The sequence below is a fragment of the Oratosquilla oratoria genome, chromosome 6 (assembly GCF_046742065.1).
Source record: "Oratosquilla oratoria isolate Oo_2021 chromosome 6, ASM4674206v1, whole genome shotgun sequence".
Taxonomy (NCBI): domain Eukaryota; kingdom Metazoa; phylum Arthropoda; class Malacostraca; order Stomatopoda; family Squillidae; genus Oratosquilla; species Oratosquilla oratoria.
In genome coordinates this window covers 69,628,276-69,651,817 of record NC_134782.1, presented here as the reverse complement: position 1 = coordinate 69,651,817, position 23,542 = coordinate 69,628,276, and the positions used below count along the sequence as shown (strand labels likewise).

At 39.6% G+C, this 23,542-nt stretch overlaps 1 protein-coding gene across 1 annotated transcript; it reads left to right on the top strand.

Moving 5' to 3' along the window:
- The first annotated feature begins 1,820 nt into the window (after positions 1-1,820).
- On the top strand, positions 1,821-15,113 carry ND-13A (NADH dehydrogenase (ubiquinone) 13 kDa A subunit). Its single transcript, XM_076187223.1, has 3 exons — positions 1,821-2,001; positions 5,917-6,096; positions 14,852-15,113. Exons 1-3 carry the CDS (start codon positions 1,870-1,872, stop codon positions 14,915-14,917), a joined length of 378 nt encoding a protein of 125 aa, XP_076043338.1. The 5' UTR covers positions 1,821-1,869; the 3' UTR covers positions 14,918-15,113.
- Positions 15,114-23,542: the final 8,429 nt, after the last annotated feature.

Below are 23,542 nucleotides of genomic sequence, written 5' to 3'. Positions count from 1 at the left end.
CTTCTCTACCGAGTTCTCTACCGACTTCTCTCCCGAGCTCAACTCCAAGCAGCAGTTCTCTCCAGCAAGAGGCCTTGGGACCAGTTCTCCCCAGCAAGCTGCCTCGGGACCAGTCCTCTCCAGCAAGCTGCCTCGGGACCAGTTCGCTCCAGCAAGCCGCCAGGAAGTCGTCTCATTCCCTCCTGTGGCTCTTCGCCCACAGCCACGTCGCTTGATGAGGCCTTCACTTCGGACCTTCTCCCAACGAGACTACGTCCGTTCCCTCCGAACATATTAACCATTAAACCTTAGTTTTAGTGTTATTGTGAGTCTCATTTTCCCTGGCTTGTCCATACCGAACCAAACCCACGACAGACCAAATATCGTGAAAAGATGAACATTCAGACAGACGGTCGGTTTGGCTTCAGATCTAGAAGGTCGTTTGTGTCGAACCTTTTAAGCTTTTATTCGAGTGTTTGATGTTCTACGAGAGAAGGGTGGGTGGGCTGTGTACCTCGAGCTAGAGAAAGCATTTGATAAAGTACCTCACTGGAGCACATTAGAGGACTGAGTGGGAAACTACTAGAATGGATGAAATGTTTTTTGAAACGAGGATACATGAGGACAGTAATTAAATATAAGATGTCGAGATGGAGAGCAGTAACGAACGGGGTTCCACAGGGTTCAGTGCTTGCACCAATAATGTTTTTTGTCTATATCAATGACACGATGGAAGGTACAACATGCTATGCCAACATGATTGTATAGATGACACAAAAACCACGAGAAGAGTGACAAGCGAGGGGGATGGTAGACTGTTGCAAAAATATCTAGATACTTTTTTTGCGTGGAACAAAGAATGGGAAATGAAGTTTAATAAAAGAATGCAAAGTACTGGAAATTGACTATAGCGGCAGAAGACCATCCTCAAACTATTCCATGGGATGTGAACCCATTACAAAAGCAAAAAAGAATAAATATTTGGGAGTGTTGATAAAAGACAACCAGAAGATTATTTTTTCGCTATATGGATAAGAGATTGTGAAAAAATCATCGAAACTTTTATCCGTCTGGGACTGGTATATGCATACTAGTGTTGTCCCCACACAGAGTAAAAGATATAAGCAAGATCGAGAGAATACAAAGGGCAGCAATCAGATAAGCCATCGAAATAAACGCCATGTGAGGACGGAGCATTTGTACGACGTTTCCCATTTTCAGCTTTTTCAAGTGCATGAAAAAGCTGTAATAACAAGAGAAACGTCGTGCTAATTAAGGCTCATTCCTCATATGGTGCTTATTTCGTTAGAGTTGTCGGCTGCAACCACTTTCATACAGATAAACCGTTACCATATGAAGTTTGGGTCTAGGTCTGCCAACTTTGAAAGATCGAAGAGAAAAATGTAATGCTGTTACAGTATTCAGTTCACTGAGAGACAGCTTGTATTGAAGTATCTAGAATCTAGAGTAGATGAATGGGAGTGCTTCCGGTTATGGGGGAAAATACATGTCGAATATGAAAAAATAGATTTCCAAATAGATGCATAAATACGTGGAATCGCTTAGAAGGGCCAAGCTTGAACAATATATGAATTCAAGACTAAGTATGATAATTGGAAATCAAGGATATAGATTAAGTTGGAAGTGTTCATGGATTTGAAGATAGGTATGATAAAAAGTGGACCAACAAGTGTTGGTCCTTTTCTTTATACTACAATTGTGTAAATACAATTAAATATATACGCATAAAATGCACTGGAATGGTAAGACATTATAGGTTAATATATCGAATTAGTGCATACTTAGTTTTAGCTGTGTACAATACGAAAGTTTATACGAAGATTAGTTTTTCTAACATAAAACAGTCTCTATCGCACATATACAATCACCATGGCCTTCGTCGGTTGCAGAGTCTTAGCTCGGAATTTATCTAAGGGTTCCAGTACTTGTAGCCCTTTGAAATTAGTACGGGCTGTCCATACAACTACAATAAATCATGATGTACCAACACATACCGGTCAGGTGAGATCACAAGAATGTTCCAGTATATGAGCTTTGATAGGTCTCAGGCTTAGAAGTCTTTTATTATGATTTAAGGGTAGTAAATTGCCACAAATAATACAAGAATTGGTGGAAATTGATGCAGAGTATAAAAAATAGAGGCCCTACAAGATACCATCCATATATATATGATATACATATATATAATATATATATTTTTATCCTCTTTCGGATTTTGCTTTCTCTTCAAATTCCTAGGCCTAGGGTCACATTAAATTGGTTATTGGTATTTCGACAAAGAACTTCCAGTGACCTACAGAATGCATGATATTAAATTATAGGCCTAAATATTTTGTAGATGTAGTTGGTAACATTATTTTACTATCCTGTATGTAAGGATTTCACATCTTACTGATGATATAATTTTTACAACAGTTTTCCCTAGTTACTAGTACATATACAAGGGTTTTCATATTTTCCACATTTGCTCAGGAGAGTGTTTTGGTAAAATTCTAGAAGCATGCAAATATGGTTTATAAATGTGAAACTTTCCTTGGCTATTAGCTCTTAAACTAATATAACCTAACCTAATCATGCCATAGAAAAAATAGATATTACAAATGCAAAAATAAGAATAAAATGGAAAATGTAGTTCCATGATATTGTAAAAGAACTGCACACAAAACCTATTAAATCTCATTAGTTGTGGGAAAATGTGAGGCATCCAGTATGAAGGGTGATAGAATTGAGGGAACGTGGCTAATGGCCTATTTCTACCAGTTGGTGCCCAATTGTGCCCAGTAGCGATTCACACGGTTCCTAAAAATAGAAACAAACATTGCTATGACGTCACATGTTATTGCACATGTGCTGTCCCTTGCCAACTAATGTATCTGTATGCCTCACAACAGTATTCATTTTCTAGTGAAAAATATTCACAATTATCAGCTGTTTTGATGGGATCCAACTTAATTTAATTATTCAGAATGCCTACCACTATCCTCCTTGGTAGTAAAAGGGGCTGAATAAATTTCATGTACTCTCAATCAATTTGCTGATATGGAGGGACTATTCCATCAGTAAACATCAAGTCTAGTTCTGTACCCTTCCAGATCTTCTTGACAAATGAACAAAAGTGGTGGTTATGTGCAGATGACTGGTGCAAAATACCTCCATCCATGCAGACAACTGCTGCCTTGATGTCTTTCATGCCAATTCTTAACAAGAATCATCAGTGTGTGTAGGGTTTTGTCTAAGATGCCAAACCTTAATTAAGGAGGCATGAGATCCCAAAACACAGTTTCACAAAATAGAGGAGCCATTGATTTAATGGCTCCTCTATTAATGATTAAAAATTTGTGCATAAAAGTGATCTATATTTTTTAATTGGGTGAAACTCAAGTGGTCTACAGAAATCATGTATGGCAAAAGAAATAAAAAATCATCTGTTAAATCCATATGAGCTTGATTGTTGCTTTAGTGCTCTTTGAGCTGTTATTTTAAATCCAACCATCATACAGAAGACACTGAACACCTCATCCTACATGACATGGCCCCACCATAGCCTTACACAAACAATAAAACTATTCCTTGAGTGACTTATGAACCTGGGAGCTGTGGGTTTCATGCAATAGAGACCTGGGGCAATAGATTGATTCCCTGATTGTGGTTTAGTCAGTGAATATGGGTGGTGTGTGTTGAGGTGTAAATATGGTTTTTTGTACAAGTGTAATGTGTATGATGTGTGCTGGAATTGTTGCAACTCTTGTGATGCTTTTTAATGATTATTTGTACATACATACATACATATACCAAGGCTTTTTCCCCCTTCCAAGGGAGGTAGCCAAAAAGGGAAAGGCATAAAAACACTCCCACCCATTTCATCCCTAAATACACTCCCACACCCCTCCCACCCTTCCTCTCATCTGAGCACCTCCTGGATGACGGGTCATCCCTGCACCCTGCCCACCGCCCTGGGTCAGAAGCAGTGTCGCAAGACACAGTACATCCACAGCGAGGCCGCTTCATTTAATCGGCGACCCCCCCTCTCCATCCCCCTTTGCATATAAAGCGAGGACGGGGAGAAATCCCTTCGTAAGATTATTTGTAACATGTTTAAAGTGCGTTTTTGTGCTGGAGTGATTTTGGATATGGGTGTCTTTTGGCTACATGTTCGATTCATTGTGTTCTGGTTGTTTGTGAGTGTAGTTCTTGCTAGATGGACCTAATAATTGTATATGTTGCTTTGGATGGATGTTTGTGTGTAATTTATGGGTTTTCTGTATGTTTAACATGTATAGGAGCATGGGTTGATGTTGCTAGTTAGGTGAAGGTGTGGGAGGATAGGCATTTGATTACTGACCTATCATTGTGAAAATAAAGTTTCTGAAGATAGATTGTTAGTGGAAGTGATAGTTTCTGGGCCTGTTCTGGAGACCAGGTACTAGGCTCTTGGGGCCACACCTGGGTGGAGGTGAGGAATTGTGTGAAATCTGTACAATAAGTTGAAACTTAATGTTCCTGCTCTTTGATGTGACGATGTTTTTCAGTCTTGCCTCTGCTGAAATGGTATTGCTCTGGTAGGCTCCATACATACTAGCTTCTCAGCATTGTATGTAAAATCATATGAAGAAAGATTAAATGCATTGAACCTTTCATCAATGGGCAGAAGAAAAAGAGAAAAAAGGAGACTCAATAAATGTATAGAGCATAAAAGGCAATAGAACAGCGAGTCATGAGGTCATGGAAACAAAATAAACCTCATGTATAAAGGATGTTAAGAAATGTAGTTTTCCATACAGATGTATCAACAACTTATGGAAAAGCTAAGAAATTGAAAAATCCCAAGCTTAGACCACAAGCAAATAGAAAATTAGGTGTGATAGTTGGAGGAATAGAAACAGGACGCCATGAGTTTATCTTCTCTCATGTGTATGACAATGAGGTAAATATAAGGTAAAGACAGTACATAGCACCATCTAACCCACCCTCACCCAATGACAATAAGATGAACATACATATAGTATGGCTAGAACTTGTTTTTCAAGACATTTTATTATTCCACGTGATGAATAACTATCAACCCCAATTTAATGATTACTTACAGCTGGACACAAATTGGTTCTGCATTTTCTTTATAGTATGATATATTGAGGAGGAATCAATCATTAAAGAAATTAAAATAGAAGTAAAATAGACAGTTTTATTTAAAAGACTGAAAGCTTTGTTTTTGTCCATCAGCATGGGAAATGAGGAGTAATATATAGACTTACTTGATCCTGTATAGGTGGCTGAATATGAAGAAAATATGTATCAAATAGCCATTATCATTGTTAGCATGCTATGTTGCAAGGTGGGCAACAGTGAAACCATTGTAGGAAGATTTATGTGTTTATTGATCGGTAGGTTATGCATATAGGAGGGTGTGTTATGTGTGTAAGGAGTCTTAACGGGTATCTGCTGATGTGGGCTCTGAAGGGGTGCATCTTTCACTGCACAGGGCAAAGACGTTGCCACGCATATTATAAGTATGCTTGAAATTCTACCTAGCAGCTACTCTGGATGCGGTTACATGCATGTGACATTGGCATGCTTCTGAATGTCTGCATTTCTACCTACATTCTGTCTTGTCCCTAATGGGTGCCTGTTTGAGTGGTAGTGTGGTCACGCCTGGTGTGTATGGCCCTGCTTGACCCTCTTGCGTCACTGGCCGTGTATGATAAGGGGCCTTATTGGCCATATGAAAGAACCCTTGTACAAGAAGCATCACTGCTGGGCAGGGCATGCCACAACACTATTGTACAGCACACCATGCCACAGTACACTATGCCACAATCATAATTAATACCAAGGGGTGGTAGAAGCATTACCAAGTTAAGTGAGATGTGTCATTGATAACAGCATTACATCAGTTACTTACTTGTTCATTTTTTACAGGATTGGAATGAAGATGATGCTAGACAGGCCAGATTTACTTACAATCCTCGGCAAACAAACACACGTTGGGCTATGGACTTGATCAAAGAGGTTCCCCCAAAAGTTGTCAATACTCGTATTGCAATTTGTGAAGGTCATGGAACAGGACCCCTTGGACACCCCAAGATATATATTAATGTGGTAAATAGACAATTCTCTATTATTGTACCAATATCCATTGTGATTAAAAGCTATTTTGAACAGTTCAACATCCTGAAGGACTTTTTAATCTTTTATGTTTATATGTATACAAGCCCCAGGGTGTGCCTGTCCTGGCTTTGTGGGGCTCAGCTTTACCTATAGCGGCCTTCAGCTTCAGCTGCCTTCGTTAGCTAGCTGCTCATCATTCAATAACTTAACATTCTGTTAAAAAAGATAATGCATTTTTCCCTCATTTTATATCACAGTGAACAATTTGTGACATCATGCAACATCTTCAGATTTGATTATTTCTACAAACTATTATATTCTATATACAATGTTAACCCCTTCCATACGGTGCCGCACACGTAGGCGTCATGGACTTAGATCTCGGTGGCAGCAGCCAATGCCAGCCGTACGACGTGTCGTAATAATACTCGCATCATAAAATATAGTCACCGCTTATATCGATCATTCTCTCTTCACCCGTGAATTTTGATAACCATAGAAAATGCGATTACAAAAGAATTAGAAAGAATGTCATTATGGAGGGGCGACTACAATAAATATAATCAAGACGCCGATATGGCAGCCTCGCGAATACACTCGCTCCCCATGACGCCTACGTGTGCGGCACCGTATGAAGGGGATATATATATGTTTATAAAAACACACACACACACATACACACACACACACACTTCAACGAACGGACGGCTTAGAAGACGTTCTGAAGAAAATTGAAGTTTTGTGGATCCCAATGCAAAGAGAAGTGCCTATTGTATTTACAGGGTGGGGGAAATTGCTCGTGGGGTAGTAGGAAAGTAGGGAAAGAGGAGAAGGGGAGGGATTACTGAGGGAAATGGAAGGAAATGAGGAAGGAGTAGACTTGGCCCAGGCAGACAGGCGAAAGGTAAACAAACGACCCCCCGATCAGCTGAGCGACGATGAAATGTCTAATAAAAATGTAAAGATTAGAAGTATAGATAAGAGCAATACAGTAGAAAGTGATGAGAATATTTTCCAGGGATTTAAAGAGGGTGGCTGACAAGACTAGAAGAGAAGGTCGATAAGATGATCGAGGACTTGGAGCGTAGGTTCGGTCATGTTAACAACATTCTACAAAGAGTTGAAAAATTGGAAGAACTAGAGAAGGCGAACAAAAACTTAACTGATGAAATAGAAAACCTGAAAAGACAGTTAAAAGAAGTAAAGGTGGAGAATGAGGAATTGAAGAGGAATAGTAAAGAAAACAGAGGGGGATGGAAGTCGATAAAAGAAAACAGTAAAGTTGCATTTACTGATATAATTAAACAGCAAATGAGAGAACAAACTGAAGACTCAGTTATTAAAGTGATGAGACAGAAGGAGAATATAGTAAGAGACTTAGCTGACAAAAAGAAATGTATAATTATATTAGGAATGGAAGAGAAACATAACCCAGATAGAACCTCAAGAACCAATGAGGAAAATGAAAAAGTAAGCAGTTTACTAAAATTAGTTCAGGAAGATGAACCAGAAATTATGAAGGAAATTGAGGAAAAATTCAGGCTCGGAAAGTATAGTACAGATAAGACCAGACCAATTAAGATTAAATTCAGGTCACAAACGACGGCAGAGAATATCTTATCCAAAACAGGGAAACTAGCAACAAGTGAACAATATAAAAAGGTATGGATAAAAAGGGAAATGAATAAAGAGGAAAGAGAGGAAGAAAAACAGAAAAGACTTGAAGCTAAGAAAAAAAATGAGAGCAGAACGGAGTCAGAGAAAGAGAGATTCTATTGGAGAGTAGTGAATATGAAACTAAGGCAGTTGGAGGAAGAATAGTTATAATGGGCGACTTTAATTGCAAAGAAATCTGCTGGGAAGAAATGACAGTAAAGGGTGGAGACGGCTCATGGGGAAACGCTCTACTTGAGATGATTACTGACCATACAATGACACAATGGATACAGGAGAACACCAGGTATAGAAATGAAGAAGAACCATCGAGACTAGAATTAATAATTACATCTGAACCTAGAATAGTGGACAAGATTGAATATAAAACACCAATAAGTAAAAGTGACCACATATTGATTGAACTGGAACTTAATGAAGAAAAATATATGAAAAGAAATGAGCAATATAGAAAAGGAAGAATGATGTATGAAAAAACAAACTTTGATAAAATAAGAGAATTCTTTCAACAAGAAAACTGGGAAGAAATATACAAAGAAGAAACAACAGTAGAAGAGAAATGGAAAATTTTGACAAAAATTTACAAAAAAGGAGTGGAAAAGTATGTCCCAAGACAAAAACAAGAAAATATGTAAAATGCTGGTACAACAAAAGCTGTAGGGAGTTAAAAGACAAAAGAGACAAAGCCTGGACCAGATGGAAAAAAGACAGAAGACCTGAAAAATGGAAAATATATACCGGTTATAGAAATGAATATGTACAAACGTGCAGAGAGGAAAAGAGAAAATATGAAAAAGATGTCATAGAAAAGTGTAAAGATCAACCAAAACTATTCTACAGATTTGTAAACAATAAACTGAAAAACAAACAAGACTTGGAGAAATTAAGACAAGAGGGAGTTGAATACACTGAGGAAATGGAAATGGCGGAAATTATGAACAAACATTTTAAATCAGTGTTTACAAGGGAGAACATACAACCTGAAGAGATTGAATGGAAAGAGAAAGTCCCCCCTATGGAAGAAATAGAAATAACAAAGAATGAATAGAAAGAATAGAAATTACTGATAGAGAGAATCTGATCAAATGGGATGACAGAAATACAAGAGGACACGGAAAGAAAATAAAAAAAGACAGCTATAGAAGAGACTTGAAAAAGAACACAGAGTAATAAACAGTTGGAACAAGTTAGGTGAGAAAGTAGTGTGTGCAAAAACAATACATGAATTTAAAAATAGGTTAGATAAAATGAGATATGAAGACGGGACCCCATGAGCATAGCTCCCCTTCCCGTAAAATACAACTAGGTAAATACAACTAGGCAAATACACACACACACACACACAACACACACACACACACACAACACACACACACAACACACACACACACAACACACACACAACACACACACACAACACACACACACAACACACACACACCACAACACACACACACACACACACACACACACACACACACACACACACACACACACACACAACAACACACACACACACACACACTTCAGCGAATGGACGGCTTGGATGACGTTCTGAAGAAAACTGAAGTCTGTGGATCCCAACGCAAAGAGAAGTGCCTAGTGTTTTTACAGGGTGGGGGGGAAATTGCTCGTGGAGTAGTGGGAAAGTAGGGAAAGAGGAAAAGGGGAGGGATTACTGAGGGAAATGGAAGGAAATGAGGAGGGAGTAGACTTGGCCCAGCCAGACAAGCGAAAGGTAAACAAAAGACTGAGCGATGATGAAATGTCTAATAAAAATGTAAAGATTAGAAGTATAGAGAGGAGCAATACAGTAGAAAGTGACGAGAATATGTTCCAGGGATTTAAAGAGGGTGGGGGGAACACAACAAACCCCCCCCCCCCGACTGATAAGACTAGAGGAGAGAGTTGATAAGGTGATCGAGGACTTGGAAAGTAGGTTAGGTAATGTTGACTCCATTTTCCAGAGAATTGAAAGGTTGGAACAACTAGAGAAGGCAAACAGAAACTTAACTGATGAAATAGAGGACCTAAAAAGACAGTTAAGAAATGTAAAGGAGGAGAATGAGAAATTGAAGAAGAATAGTAATAAAAACAGAGAGACAATAGCTAAAGAAGCTAAAAATTGGAGAACAACCCAAGAAGGGAATAAGGTTTCATTCACTGACATAGTCAAACAGCAATTGAAAGAACATAATGAAGACTCAGTTATTAAAGTGATGAGACAGAAGGAGAATATAGTAAGAGAATTAGCTGACAAAAAGAAATGTATAATTATATTAGGAATGGAAGAGAAACATAACCCAGATAGAACCGCAAGAATCAAGGAGGAAAATGAAAGAGTAAGCAATTTATTAAAATTAGTCCAGGAAGATGAACCAGAAATTATAAAGGAAATTGAGGAAAAATTCAGACTCGGAAAATATAGTACAGATAAGACCAGACCAATTAAGATTAAATTCAGGTCACAAACAACGGCAGAGAAAATTCTATCCAAAACAGGGAAACTAGCAACAAATGATCAATATAAAAAGGTATGGATAAAAAGAGAAATGAATAAGGAGGAAAGAGAGGCAGAAAAGCAGAAAAGACTTGAAGCTAAGGCAAAAAACGAGGAAAGAACGGAGTCAGAGAAAGAGAGATTCTATTGGAGAGTAGTGAACATGAAAGTAAAGCAGTTCGACATACAAAAGAAAAACATAAGGGAAACAGAGAACACAATGGAAGTGGCAGAAAACTAAGAGCGTCTTACACAAATATAAATGGATTGATAACAGGATTGAATGAACTGAATGATTATTTTAAAGAAAAAGAACCGGACATAATGGGAATTGTAGAAACAAAATTAAAAGGCCCACTACCACCCAATAGTGTAGGACATGATGCATACAATTATTGGATTAGAAACAGAGAGAAAAAACAAGGGGGTGGAGTTATGTTCCTGACTAAGAAGGATATAAACGTGAAAGGTGTCATATATGGAAAGAATACAGTAGAGATGATTATGATAGAAGTGGAAGACTGAGATGAGAAGAGCAGAAAATTTGTGATCAATTATGTGCCTCCGAAAACAGCCTCATGGGAGGAGAGTGAACATAAAAGTATGTTAGAGGACACAAAGATAGCATTAACTAAAATAATGGAAGACGGAGGAAGAATAGTTATGATGGGCGACTTTAATTGCAAAGAAATCTGCTGGGAAGAAATGACAGTAAAGAGTGGTGATGACTCATGGGGAAATGCTCTACTTGAGATGATTACTGACCATTCAATGACACAATGGATACAAGAGAACACTAGGTATAGAAATGAAGAAGAACCATCGAGACTAGACTTAATAATTACATCTGAACCTAGAATAGTGGACAAGATTGAATATAAAACACCAATAGGCAAAAGTGACCACATATTGATTGAACTGGAACTTAATGAAGAAAAATATATGAAAAGAAATGAACAATATAGAAAAGGAAGAATGATGTATGAAAAAACAAACTTTGATAAAATAAGAGAATTCTTCCAACAAGAAAACTGGGAAGAAATATACAAAGAAGAAACATCAGTGGAAGAGAAATGAAATATTTTGACAAAAATTTACAAAAAAGGAGAGGAAAAGTATGTCCCAAGACAAAAACAAGAAAAAGAATATGTAAAATACTGGTACAACAAAAGTTGTAGGGAGTTAAAAGACAAAAGAGACAAAGCCTGGACCAGATGGAAAAAAGACAGACCTGAAAAATGGAAAATATATACTGGTTATAGAAATGAATATGTACAAAAGTGCAGAGAGGAAAAAAGAAAATATGAAAAAGATGTTATAGAAAAGTGTAAAGATCAACCAAAACTATTCTACAGATTTGTAAACAATAAACTGAAAAACAAACAAGACTTGGAGAAATTAAGACAAGGAGGAGTTGAATACACTGAGGAAATGGAAATGGCAGAAATTATGAACAAACATTTTAAATCAGTGTTTACAAGGGAAAATATACAACCTGAAGAGATTGAGTGGAAAGAAAAAGTCCCCCCTATGGAAGAAATAGAAGTAACAAAGAATGAAATATTGACACACTTGGGTAATTTTGATGTCAGAAAATCGCATGGGCCAGTTGAAATAGCAAACTGGATTCTGAAAGAATGCAGGAATGAACTGGCAGACAAAATACATAGCATAATAAGCAGTTCCTTAAAAGAAGGAAAAGTTCCAGAAGATTGGAAAAAAGCAAATATAGTACCTATATATAAAGGAGGAAATAAAGAAGAACCTACCAACTATAGACCAGTCTCTCTAACAAGTACAATAGCAAAAATTTGTGAAAGAATTATCAAAAGTAGATGGGTAAAATACTTGGAAAAAAACAACGTACTAAATCCAAGGCAATTTGGATTCAGACAAGGACGATCATGCGTCACCAATTTAATATGTTTCTATTCAAGGCTAATAGATATAATACAAGAAAGAGATGGATGGGCTGATTGTGCATTTCTAGACCTAAAAAAAGCTTTTGACAAAGTACCACATAAGAAGTTGCTTAAGAAATTAGAATATGAAGGAGGAATACAAGGTAAATTACTAAATTGGATGGAAGACTTTTTGGAAGAAAGAAATATGAGAGTAGTGATAAGAGACCAGCACTCAAAATGGAATGAAGTAATAAGCGGTGTCCCGCAGGGAACAGTTCTGGCCCCAATAATGTTTGCTATATATATTAATGATATGGATGAAGGAATTGAAAGCTATATGAGCTTCTTTGCAGATGATGCAAAACTACTGAAAAGAGTGAAAACTGAAGAAGATTGTGAATCACTACAGAGAGATCTAAATAAAGTACAAGAATGGAGTAGGAAGTGGGAGATGGAGTTCAATACAAAAAAGTGTAGTATAATGGAATTTGGAAAAAGCAAAAACAGAATAACAGGATCATATAATTTGGGAGACGAAGGAATAAAAAAAGTAGAAAATGAGAAGGACCTGGGAGTCATTGTTATGAATAATATGTCACCTGAGAAACATATAAATAAGATTTTTGGAGAAACTTATAATTTAATAAGAACAATCAAAGTGGCATTTACATACCTGGATGAAGAAATGGTGAGGAAAATCCTAATCACCCTGATAAGACCAAGATTGGAATATGCAGCAACGATATGGTCACCAAGTACAAAAAAATGTATAAAAAAACTTGAAAGAATACAAAGAGCAATTACAAAATTGGCACCAACACTCTCAAAACTATCATATGAAGAGAGACTACAAAAACTTAAACTACAGACACTAGAGCAAAGAAGAGAGAGAGGAGATTTGATAGCTATTTACAGAATCATGAAAGGCATAGAAATTACTGATAGAGAGAATCTGATAAAATGGGATGACAGAAATACAAGAGGACACGGATAGAAAATAAAAAAAGACAGCTATAGAAGAGATTTGAAAAAGAACAGCTTTCCTCACAGAGTAATAGACAGTTGGAACAAGTTAGATGAGAAAGTGGTGTGTGCAAAAACAATACATGAATTTAAAAATAGTTTAGATAAAATGAGATATGAAGACGGGACCCCACGAGCATAGCTCCCCTTCCCGTAAAACACAACTAGGTACAACTAGGTAAATACACACACACACACATACACACACACACAGATTTGATAGCTATTTACAGAATCATGAAAAGAACAGAAATTATTGATTGAGAGGATCTAATAAAATGGGATGGAAGAAATACAAGAGGACATGGAAAGAAAATCAAGAAAGACAGCTATAGAAGAGATCTGAAAAAGAACAGCTTTCCTCACAGAGTAATAGACAGTTGGAACAAGTTAGATAAGAAAGTAGTGTGTGTAAAAACAATACATGAATTTAAAAATAGTTTAGATAAAATGAGATATGAAGACGGGACACCACGAGCATAGCTCCCCTTCCCGTAAAATACAACTGGGTAAATACAACTAGGTAAATACACACGCACACACACACACCAAGGACTTTTTCCCCATTACAACGGAGGTAGCCAAATTCAAAAGGCATAATTCCACTTCCATTCACAATCCCTCCCTCCCTCTTTTCTTGGCTCCTCCTGGATGATGGTTCATCCCTGCATCTCACCCATTGCCCTGGGTCAGAAGCAATGTACCAAGACACAGCACATTCACAAAATGATGTGTGGCTGTGGTCCATAGGGGTGCCCCATATAGACCCTAAAGTATCAGCTGTATGTTAATGAACAGATTTTAACCTCACAATAACATGTAGCCAATACCCTCAGATGGGGACAGTAACCATAGCAAGTAGGAACTGGAAGTAGCAACTGTAAATGAATTTGAAGCTAGGTATTGGAGAATTGGAAATGGGACCCAACTAGCACTACTCCTTTCCTGTATACTACAATTAGGTAAATACACACACATACTCACACTTTTGACAGACACATCAGCAGGTTTGTGGGAGAGGACATACAGACTGTTGCAAAAGATTAAAATAGTTTTTCACTATGTGGATGAAAAGATTATGAAAAAACTCGTTGAAATCCTGATCTGTCCAAGACTGAATATGCATCAGTGGTATGGTCTCCACACAGTGTGAAGGATATAATCAAGATTGAGAGAATACAAAGGACAGCAACCAAGCTCGTTCCCAGCCTGGCAGATAAACCATACAAGGCTAGACTAAAAGTTCTGGGTCTGCTAGCTTTGAAAGATTGGAGAGAAAAATATGATTACAGTATTCAGGTCACTAAAGGGGGTAGAGTACATTGACAGGAGATCACTTGATTAAGGATAGGAGGGCTTTAAGAGATCATGGGAACAAATTTAGGAGGACTGCATGTCTAAAGGATGTGAAGAAATAGTTTTCAATATAGAGGCAGTACATGAATTCAAATCTTTATATGATTATTGGAAATCAAGGATATAGATTAAGATGAAACTGTACATGAATTTGAGGGTAGGTATGATTAATTAAAGTGTAAGAGATGGAACTCGGGTGAGCATTGCTCCTTTCCCATACATTACAATTAGGTAAATACACACATTATATATTCCATTTATAATTCTGTTTTCTTTTATTTTCTTCCAGGACAAACCTGGTGTGCATTCTTGCATTTATTGTGGTCTGCGGTACACCAAGGAGGATGCTCATTAATTGTACATTTTGGTAAAGATTTTCTCTATTCTTTATTCATAGTCTTTCAATTTTTTTTCTGTTGCAAAAAAAAAAAAAATAAAGAAAATTGAGAGACTTTAGTGACACTAGACATCTAAACTCTATGTATGCAGTGACTTGTTTTCATGGGAATTTGTGTACAGGTTTGAAAATATTAATGAAAATGTATATAGTCGTTTCTTGTTTTAATATCCTTTTAGCTACCTACTTTCAGGCATGTTAGTTGGAGGCTTATTTATAGATTTTAGTGTTATAGATTTATAGTTTTGTCAAGAGTAGAATGGTATTGACAAGTTGAATATATAGAACTTGGTATATTAATATTTGATATTTTATCCTGTATCTATTTGAGCATGGGCATAGCCAAATATACAATTTGGTGGTGGTGGGGTGGTGTACACAGAGTTCCCATGCATTATTTTGAACATCCATCTTGCACCTAAGATAGAGTACATACTTATACCAAAAGGTCTTTGTGGCCCTGCATACTCGCGGATTTTGTTCATAATTTCGGCAATTTTGTGAATTTCTTTGTCAATTTTTTTTTTTTTTAATAGAAGAAAAGCACTCACATTCACCCTAACTGGTAAATAATTTTAAAATAACAATGTCGGTTAATATGAAATAAAAAATTAGAAAAGAGAGATGATACAGCATAACTGGTAAATAATTTTAGAATAACAATGTCAGTAAATATAAAATAAAAAATTAGAAAAGAAAGATGATACAGTATAACTGTAAATAACTTTAAAATAACAATATCAGTTAGATATAAAATAAAAAATAGAAAAGAGAGATGATACAGCATAATGTTTTTAATTTATCATTACTATGTGAAAGGAGATGTAGGTCTTTGTAAGTGCATATGGGCCTGGCAGTGAGAAGAGTGTGGAAGAAAGGGACGCCTTTTGGATAGATTTAAATGAGTGCATAGAGGATTTAGGGAGAAATGTCAATGTAATAGTACTGGGAGACCTTAACCACTTCAGTACGGGACTTAAATCTCGCGGGCAGCAGCAAATGCCAGCCGTATGACGTAACGTAATAATATTCGCATCATAAAATATAGTCGCCGCTTATATCGATCGTTCTCTCTTTCACCCGCGAATTTTGAAAACCACAGAGAATGGGATTCAGGGCGCATTTGGGAGAATGTAAAAACACAGGGGCGACTACAATAAATATAATCAAGACGCCGATATGGCAGCGTCGCGAATCCACTTGCTCCTCATGACGCCTACGTGTGCGGCACCGTATGGAAGGGGTTAATGCTAGGGTAGGAAATGGTCCAATTGATGGAGTGGTTGGGAAATGTGGAGTTCCAGGAAAGAATCGTAGTGGAGAGTTGATGGTGGAAATGTGTCTAGAAAGAGAGTTGATGATAGCAAATACAGTGTTTCGGAAGAAAGTCAAGCAGAAGTACACATGGGAGAGGGTGGTGGATGGAAGGGTGGTAGATAGAGCGTTAATGGATTATGGTGTGGTAAATAGGATTATGATGGGAAGAGTTAAGGATGTACATGTGCTAAGGGGAGAGGGTGGGGGAATATCAGATAATTTTTTGGTGGAAGGTAAGCTGAGAGTGGAGGATAGATGGAGAAAGAGGAAAGGGACATAAGGTAGGGAGGTTCTTAGAGTGAACTCTTTAAATGAAAAGGAGAAAGGAGTACAAGAAGAAGCTGAAGGAGGAGTGGGAGGGAGTGAAGGATAGAGTAGAGCTAGGTGTGGAGGAGGAATGGGGATGGTTCAAGGAGGGAGTCATAAAGTGTGCAAGGATGGTGTGTAGAACAAGAAGGACGGGAGGAAATAGAAAGAAAGGTAGTGAATGGTGGGATGAGGAAACAAAGAAGGTTGTAGAAGAGAAGAAGCGAGCTTTCACATATTGGTTACAAAATAGGACGAGGGAGTCATATGAGAGGTACAAAGAAAAGAGAAGTAAAGCAAAAGGTAAAGGAGGCAAAAGGAGAGCAGATGTGAAATGGGGTAAGAGTATGACAGAAAATTTTGAAAGTAATAAGATGTTTTGGAAAGAAATTAAGAGAGGAAGAGGAGGCGAATCAAGTAGAGAAGAAAAGGTAAAAGGTGCAGATGGAAGAGAAGGCAGTAAGGGGAAGATGGGTAGAATATTTTAGGGAGTTGCTAAATGTGAAGGAGGATAGGGAGGGAAAGATAGCTGCAGTGTGAAATGCTAAGAAAATGAGAGTGATGAGTGAGGAAAATGGAGGAGAAATAAGGATGAAGTGAAGGCAGTTGTTAAGAGGATGAAAGCAGGTAAGGCACCTGGATCTGGATGGATGCCATGCAGAATGTCTAAAAAGGAGGTACAGTGATGGTGGACTGGCTGGTGAGGTTATTTAATGTTTGCTAGAGAGAGAGTAGAATGCCAGAGGGCTGGAGGAGTGCCTGTATAGTTCCACTTACAAGGGAAAAGGGGACAAGTGTGAATGTAGTAGTTTCAGAGGGATTAGCTTGTTAAGTGTATTTGGGAAGGCTTATAGGAGGATCTTGATTGAAAGGATTAGGAGAGGAACAGAGGGAGTAATTGTTGAGGAACAGTGTGGATTTAGGACTGGTAGAGGTTGTGTAGATCAGATCTTTGTGGTAAGACAGATATGTGAGAAAGCTATATGAAAGGGGAAGGATGTTTTTTGGGCTTTTATGGATCTGGAAAAGGCTTACGATAGGGTAGACAGAAAGGCAATGTGGGAGGTTATGCAGATATATGGGATAGGAGGAAAGCTGGGAGGTGTCAAGAGTTTTTATGAGAGTAGTAGAGCATGTGTCAGGATTAGAAATGGAGAGAGTGGTTCGAAGTAAAGGTGGGACTTCGTCAAGGATGCGTTATGTCGCCCTGGCTGTTCAACTTATTCATGGATGGGTAGTGCGAGAGGTAAATGCAAGGTAGTGGGTCAGGGATTGGAAATGGTTAAAGAAAATGAAGAAAAGTGGGAGGTGAGCCAGCTGTTGTTTGCGGACGACACTGCGCTTGTGGCAGGATCAGAGGAGGGATTGAAGAAGTTGGTGACAGAGTTTGGGAGAGTATGTGGTAGAAGAAAGCTAAAGATAAATGTGGGTAAAAGTAAGGTGATGAGATGTACAAGGGGTGAAAGTGGCAGTAGACTGGAAGTGAGCATTAAGGGAGAGCGACTGGAGGCAGTGGATAGTTTTAGATACTTGGGTGCAAATGTGGCAGGAAAAGGTGGAGGTAGAATGTAGATTGAGAGAAGCGAGTATATGCCTTGGTGGATTAAAGTGTGTAATGAGGAATAGACATTTGGGAATGGATGCTAAGAGGAGACTGTATGAAGGAGTGATTGTGCCAACAGCACTGTATGGGGCAGAAGCATGGAACATAAGAGAGGAAGAGGGAAGGAGTTTGAATGTGTTTGAGATGAGGTGTCTGAGAAGTATGATGGGGGTTACTAGGCTAGATAGAGTGAGAAATGAGGTGAGGAGGAGAACAGGGGTAGAAAGGGAGTTGGGAGATAGGGTTGATGAAAGAGTATTAGGATGGTTTGGACACATGGATAGAATGAGTGAAGAAAGATTAGTAAAAGAGGTGGAAGGCAGATGTGGAGGGAATGAACATGAGGGGACGTCCTAGGATGAGGTGGATGGATGGGGTGAAGGGGGCTTTGGGGAAGAGGGAAATTTCTGTTGAGGAAGGACGGGAGAGGACAGAAGACGTATGAATGGAGAATGGTTATATATGGATGATGTTGTAATGCATGAGGTGGAGTGGGCGGGGGGATGGGGGTGTGGTAGTATGTGTGAGCAAAATTTGACGCAGCCCGAAGGGATTTCTTCCCGTCTTCTTTTATGCAATGGGGGGACGGAGAGGTGGGGTCGCTGATTTAATGAAGCGGCCTTGCTAAGGATGTGCTGTGTCTGGTGACACTGCTTCTGACCCAGGGCAGTGGACAAGGTGCTGGGATGACCCGTCATCCAGGAGGTGCTAAGATGAGAGGGAGGGTGGAGGGGTGTGGAGTGTATTCAGGGATGGAATGGGTGGGAATGATTTTATGCCTTTTCCTTTTTGGCTATCTCCCTTGTAAAGGGAAAAAGCCTTGGTATATGTATGTATGCATTACTATGTGCATATTATATTACATTATTACTGTTTTGGGTATTGGCTGCATGTTATTGTGGCAAAGTAGCATGCAGTTGATACTTTAGGGCCTATATGGGGTGCCCCTATGGACCAGAGCCACACATCATTTTGTCTGTGATAGAGAAAAACTCTGTTCATAGAGAAATGATGACACTTTTATACTACAACTGGCCCTCCGTTATGCTATCCCCCAACCCCCATGTTACTGTCCTGTACAATTTCTCTGAATATTCATTTCCTTTTCCGCCTACCTATCCTGTGGTGGGGGCAAAAGAATACTACCACCAAATATTTCCACTTGGATCGTACATACTTATACCAAGGATTTTTCCCCCTTACAAGGGAGGTAGCCAAAAAGGAAAAGGCATAAAATCATTCCCACCCATTCCATCCCTGAACACGCTCCAAACCCCTCCACCCTCCCTCTTATCTTAGCACCTCCTGGATGATGGGTCATCTCTGCACCTTGTCCACTGCCCTGGGTCAGAAGCAGTGTCACAAGACACAGCATATCCACAGCAAGGCTTCTTCATTAAATTGGCGACCCCCCCCCTCTCCGTTCCCCCATGCATAAAAGGAGAAAAGGGGGAGAAATCCCTTCGGGCTGCATCAAATTTTGCTCACACATACTACCTCACCCCCCATCCCCAGCCCATTCCACCTCATGCATCATTTATCTTCAGCTTTCTTCTATCAAACACTCTCAACCTGATCCCTCTGTAATTACTCACTTTTGTCCTGTTTCCCTTGTAAAGTGGAACTATACAGGCTCTCCTCCAGCACTCTACCCTCCCTTAGACACACATTAAACCTCACTAGCCAGTCCACTTTGTAATACAAGGGTAATAGGCCTGGGACTGGAGATGGCAGGGTCAGAGGGGGGATTAAGGGAGTTATGATGGAGTTTGGGAAGGTATGTGATAGAAAGTTGAAAGTAAATGTGAGTAAAAGTAAAGTGATGGGCTGTACAAGGGGAGAGGATGGCAAAGTTGGAAGTAAGTCTTAAAGGTGAGAGACTGGAAGAAGTGGATAATTTTATGTACTTGGTGTCCCATGTGGCAGTAAAGTGTGTGGAGATGGAGGTAAATTGTAGATTGGGAGAAGCAAGTAAGCCTTTGGGGGGGGGGGGAAAGTGTCATGAGAAATAGGCATTTGGGGATAGATGGAAAAATATATATATATATGCTGTATATATGAGTGAGTCATATGAGAAGTACAAAGAAAAGAAAAGAGAAGTAAAGCACAAAGTAAAGGAGGCAAAGAGGAGAGCAGATGTGAAATGGGGTAAGAGTATGACAGAAAATTTTGAAAGTAATAAAAAGATGTTTTGGAAAGAAATTAAGAGAGGAAGAGGAGGTGAATCAAGTAGAGAAGAAAAGGTAAAAGGTGCAGATGGAGAGATGATAATGGAAGAGAAGGTAGTAAGGGGAAGATGGGCAGAATATTTTAGGGAGTTGCTAAATGTGAAGGAGGATAGGGAGGGAAAGATAGCTGCAGTGGGAAATGCTAAGAAAATGACTGTGATGAGTGAGGAAAATGGAGGAGAAATAAGGAAGGATGAAGTGAAGGCAGTTGTTAAGATGGTGAAAGCAGGTAAGGCACCTGGTCTGGATGCATGCCATGCAGAATGTTTAAAAAAAAAGGAGGTACAGTGATGGTGAACTGGCTGGTGAGGTTATTTAATGTTTGCTGGAGAGGGGGTAGAGTGCTGGAGGAGTGCCTGTATAGTTCCATTTTACAAGGGAAAAGGGGACAAGTGTGAATGTAGTAGTTTCAGAGGGATTAGCTTGTTAAGTGTAGTTGGGTAGGGTTATGGGATGATCTTGATTGAGAGGATTAGGAGAGGAACAGAGGGAGTAATTGGTGAGGAACAGTGTGGATTTAGGACTGGTAGAGGTTGTGTAGATCAGATTTTTGTGGTAAGACAGATATGTGAGAAAGCTATAGGAAAGGGTAAGGCTATTATGGATCTGGAAAAGGCTTATGACAGGGTAGACAGGAAGGCACTGTGGGAGGTTTTGCGGATATACGGGATAGAAGGAAAGCTTCTAGGAACTGTCAAGAGTTTTTACGAGAGTAGTAGAGCATGTGTCAGAATTAGAAATGGAGAGAGTGAGTGATTTGAGGTATAAAGGTGGGACTTCATCAGGGATGCGTTATGTCGCCCTGGCTGTTCAACTTGTACATGGATGGGGTGGTGCGAGAGGTAAATGCAAGGGTGGTGGGTCAGGGATTGGAGATGGTTAAAGAAAATGGAGAAAAGTGGGAGGTGAGCCAGCTGTTGTTTGCGGACAACACTGCGCTTGTGGCAGGATGAGAGGAGGGATTGAGGAAGTTGGTGACAGAATTTGGGAGAGTGTGTGATGGAAGAAAGTTGAAGATAAATGTGGGTAAAAGTAAGGTGATGAGATGTACAAGGGGTGAAAGTGGCAGCAGACTGGAAGTGAGCATTAAGGGAGAGCGACTGGAGGAAGTGGATAGTTTTAGATACTTGGGTACAAATGTGGCAGGAAAAGGAGTGGAGGTGGAGGTAGAATGTAGATTGAGAAGTGAGTAAATGCCTTGGTGGATTAAAAAGTGTAATGAGGAATAGACATTTGGGAATGGATGAAGGAGTGATTGTGCCAACAGCACGGTATGGGGCAGAAACATGGAACATAAGAGAGGAAGAGAGAAGGAGTTTGAATGTGTTTGAGATGAGGTGTCTGAGAAGTATGATGTGGGTTACTAGGCTAGATAGAGTGAGAAATGAGGAGGTGAGGAGGAGAACAGGGGTAGAAAGGGAGTTGGGAGTTAGGGTTGATGAAAGAGTATTAGGATGGTTTGGACACATGGAAAGAATGAGTGAAGAAAGACTTGTAAATGAGGTATGGAAGGCAGATGTGGAGGGAGTGAACATGAAGGGACGTCCTAGGATGAGGTGGATGGATGGGGTGAAGGGGGCTTTGGGGAAGAGGGGAATTTCTGTTGAGGAAGGACGGGAGAGGACAGAAGACGGGTGAATGGAGAATGGTTGTATATGGATGATGTTGTGGTGCATGAGGTGGAGTGGGTGGGGGGATGGTGGGTGAGGTAATATGTGTGAGCAGAATTTGATGCAGCCCAAGGGGATTTCTCCCCATCTCCTTTTATGCATGGGGGGATGGAGAGGGGGTCACTGATATAATGAAGCGGCCTTGCTGTGTCTGGCGACACTGCTTCTGACTCAGGGCAGTGGACAAGGTGCAGGGATGACCCATCATCCAGGAGGTGCTAAGATAAGAGGGAGGGTGGAGGGGTGTGGAGTGTATTCAGGGATGGAATGGGTGGGAATGATTTTATGCCTTTTTCTTTTTGGCCACCTCCCTTGTAAGGAGGAAAAAGCCTTGGTATATGTATGCTTAATGTGAAGGAGGATAGGGATGGAAAGATAGTTGCAGTGGGAAGTGCAAAGAAAATGACCGTGATGAGTGAGGAAAATGGAGAAATAAGGAAGGATGAAGTGAAGGCAGTTGTTAAGATGATGAAAACAGGTAAGGCACCTGGTCTAGATAAATGCTATGCAGAATGTCTTAAAAAACGAGGTACAGTGATGGTGGACTGGTTGGTGAGGTTATTTAATGTTTGCTGGAGAGAGGGTAGTCCCGGAGAACTGCCTGTATAGTCCCACTTCACAAGGGAAAGGGGGACATGTGTGAATGTAGTAGTTTCAGAGGGATTAGCTTGTTAAGTGTAGTTGGGAAGGCTTATGGGAGGATCTTGATTGAGAGGATTAGGGGAGGAACAAAGGGAGTAATTGGCTAGGAAAAGTGGATTTAGGACAGGTAGAGGTTGTGTAGATCAGATTTTTGTGGTAAGACAGACATGTGAGAAAGCTATAGGAAAAGCTATGGATGTCTTTTGGGCTATTATGGATCTGGAAAAGGCTTATGACAGGGTAGACAGGAAGGCACTGTGGGAGGTTTTGCAGATATACAGGATAGGAGGAAAGCTTCTAGAAGCTGTCAAGAGTTCTTATGAGAGTAGTAGAGCATGTGTCAGGATTACAAGTGGAGAGAGTGAGTGGTTCGAGGTAAAGGTGGCACTTTGTCAGGGATGTGTTATGTCTTCCTGGCTGTTCAACTTGTACATGGATGGGGTGGTGTGAGAGGTAAATGCAAGGGTGGTGGGTCAGGGATTCGAGATGTTTAAAGAAAATGGAGAAAAGTGGGAGGTGAGCCAGCTGTTGTTTGTGGACGACACTGCGCTTGTAGCAGGATGAGAGGAGGGATTGAGGAAGTTGGTGACAGAGTTTGGGAGAGTGTGTGAAAGAAGAAACCTGTGGGTAAAAGTAAGGTGATGAGATGTACAAGGGGTGAAAGTGGCATCAGACTGGAAGTGAGCATTAAGGGAGAGCGATTGGAGGAAGTGCATAGTTTTAGGTACTTGGGTGCAATGTGGCAGGAAAGGGAAGAGTGGTGGAGGTAGAATGTAGATTGAGAAAAGTGAGTAAATGCCTAGGTGGATTAAAAAGT

Coding starts and splice junctions, on each gene's coding strand:
- ND-13A (XM_076187223.1), top strand. CDS start 1,870: ATGGCCTTCGTCGGTTGCAGAGTCTTAGCTCGGAATTTATCTAAGGGT. Junction 2,002..5,916: donor TACCAACACATACCGGTCAG/GTGAGATCACAA, acceptor CATTTTTTACAG/GATTGGAATGAAGATGATGC. Junction 6,097..14,851: donor CCAAGATATATATTAATGTG/GTAAATAGACAA, acceptor ATTTTCTTCCAG/GACAAACCTGGTGTGCATTC.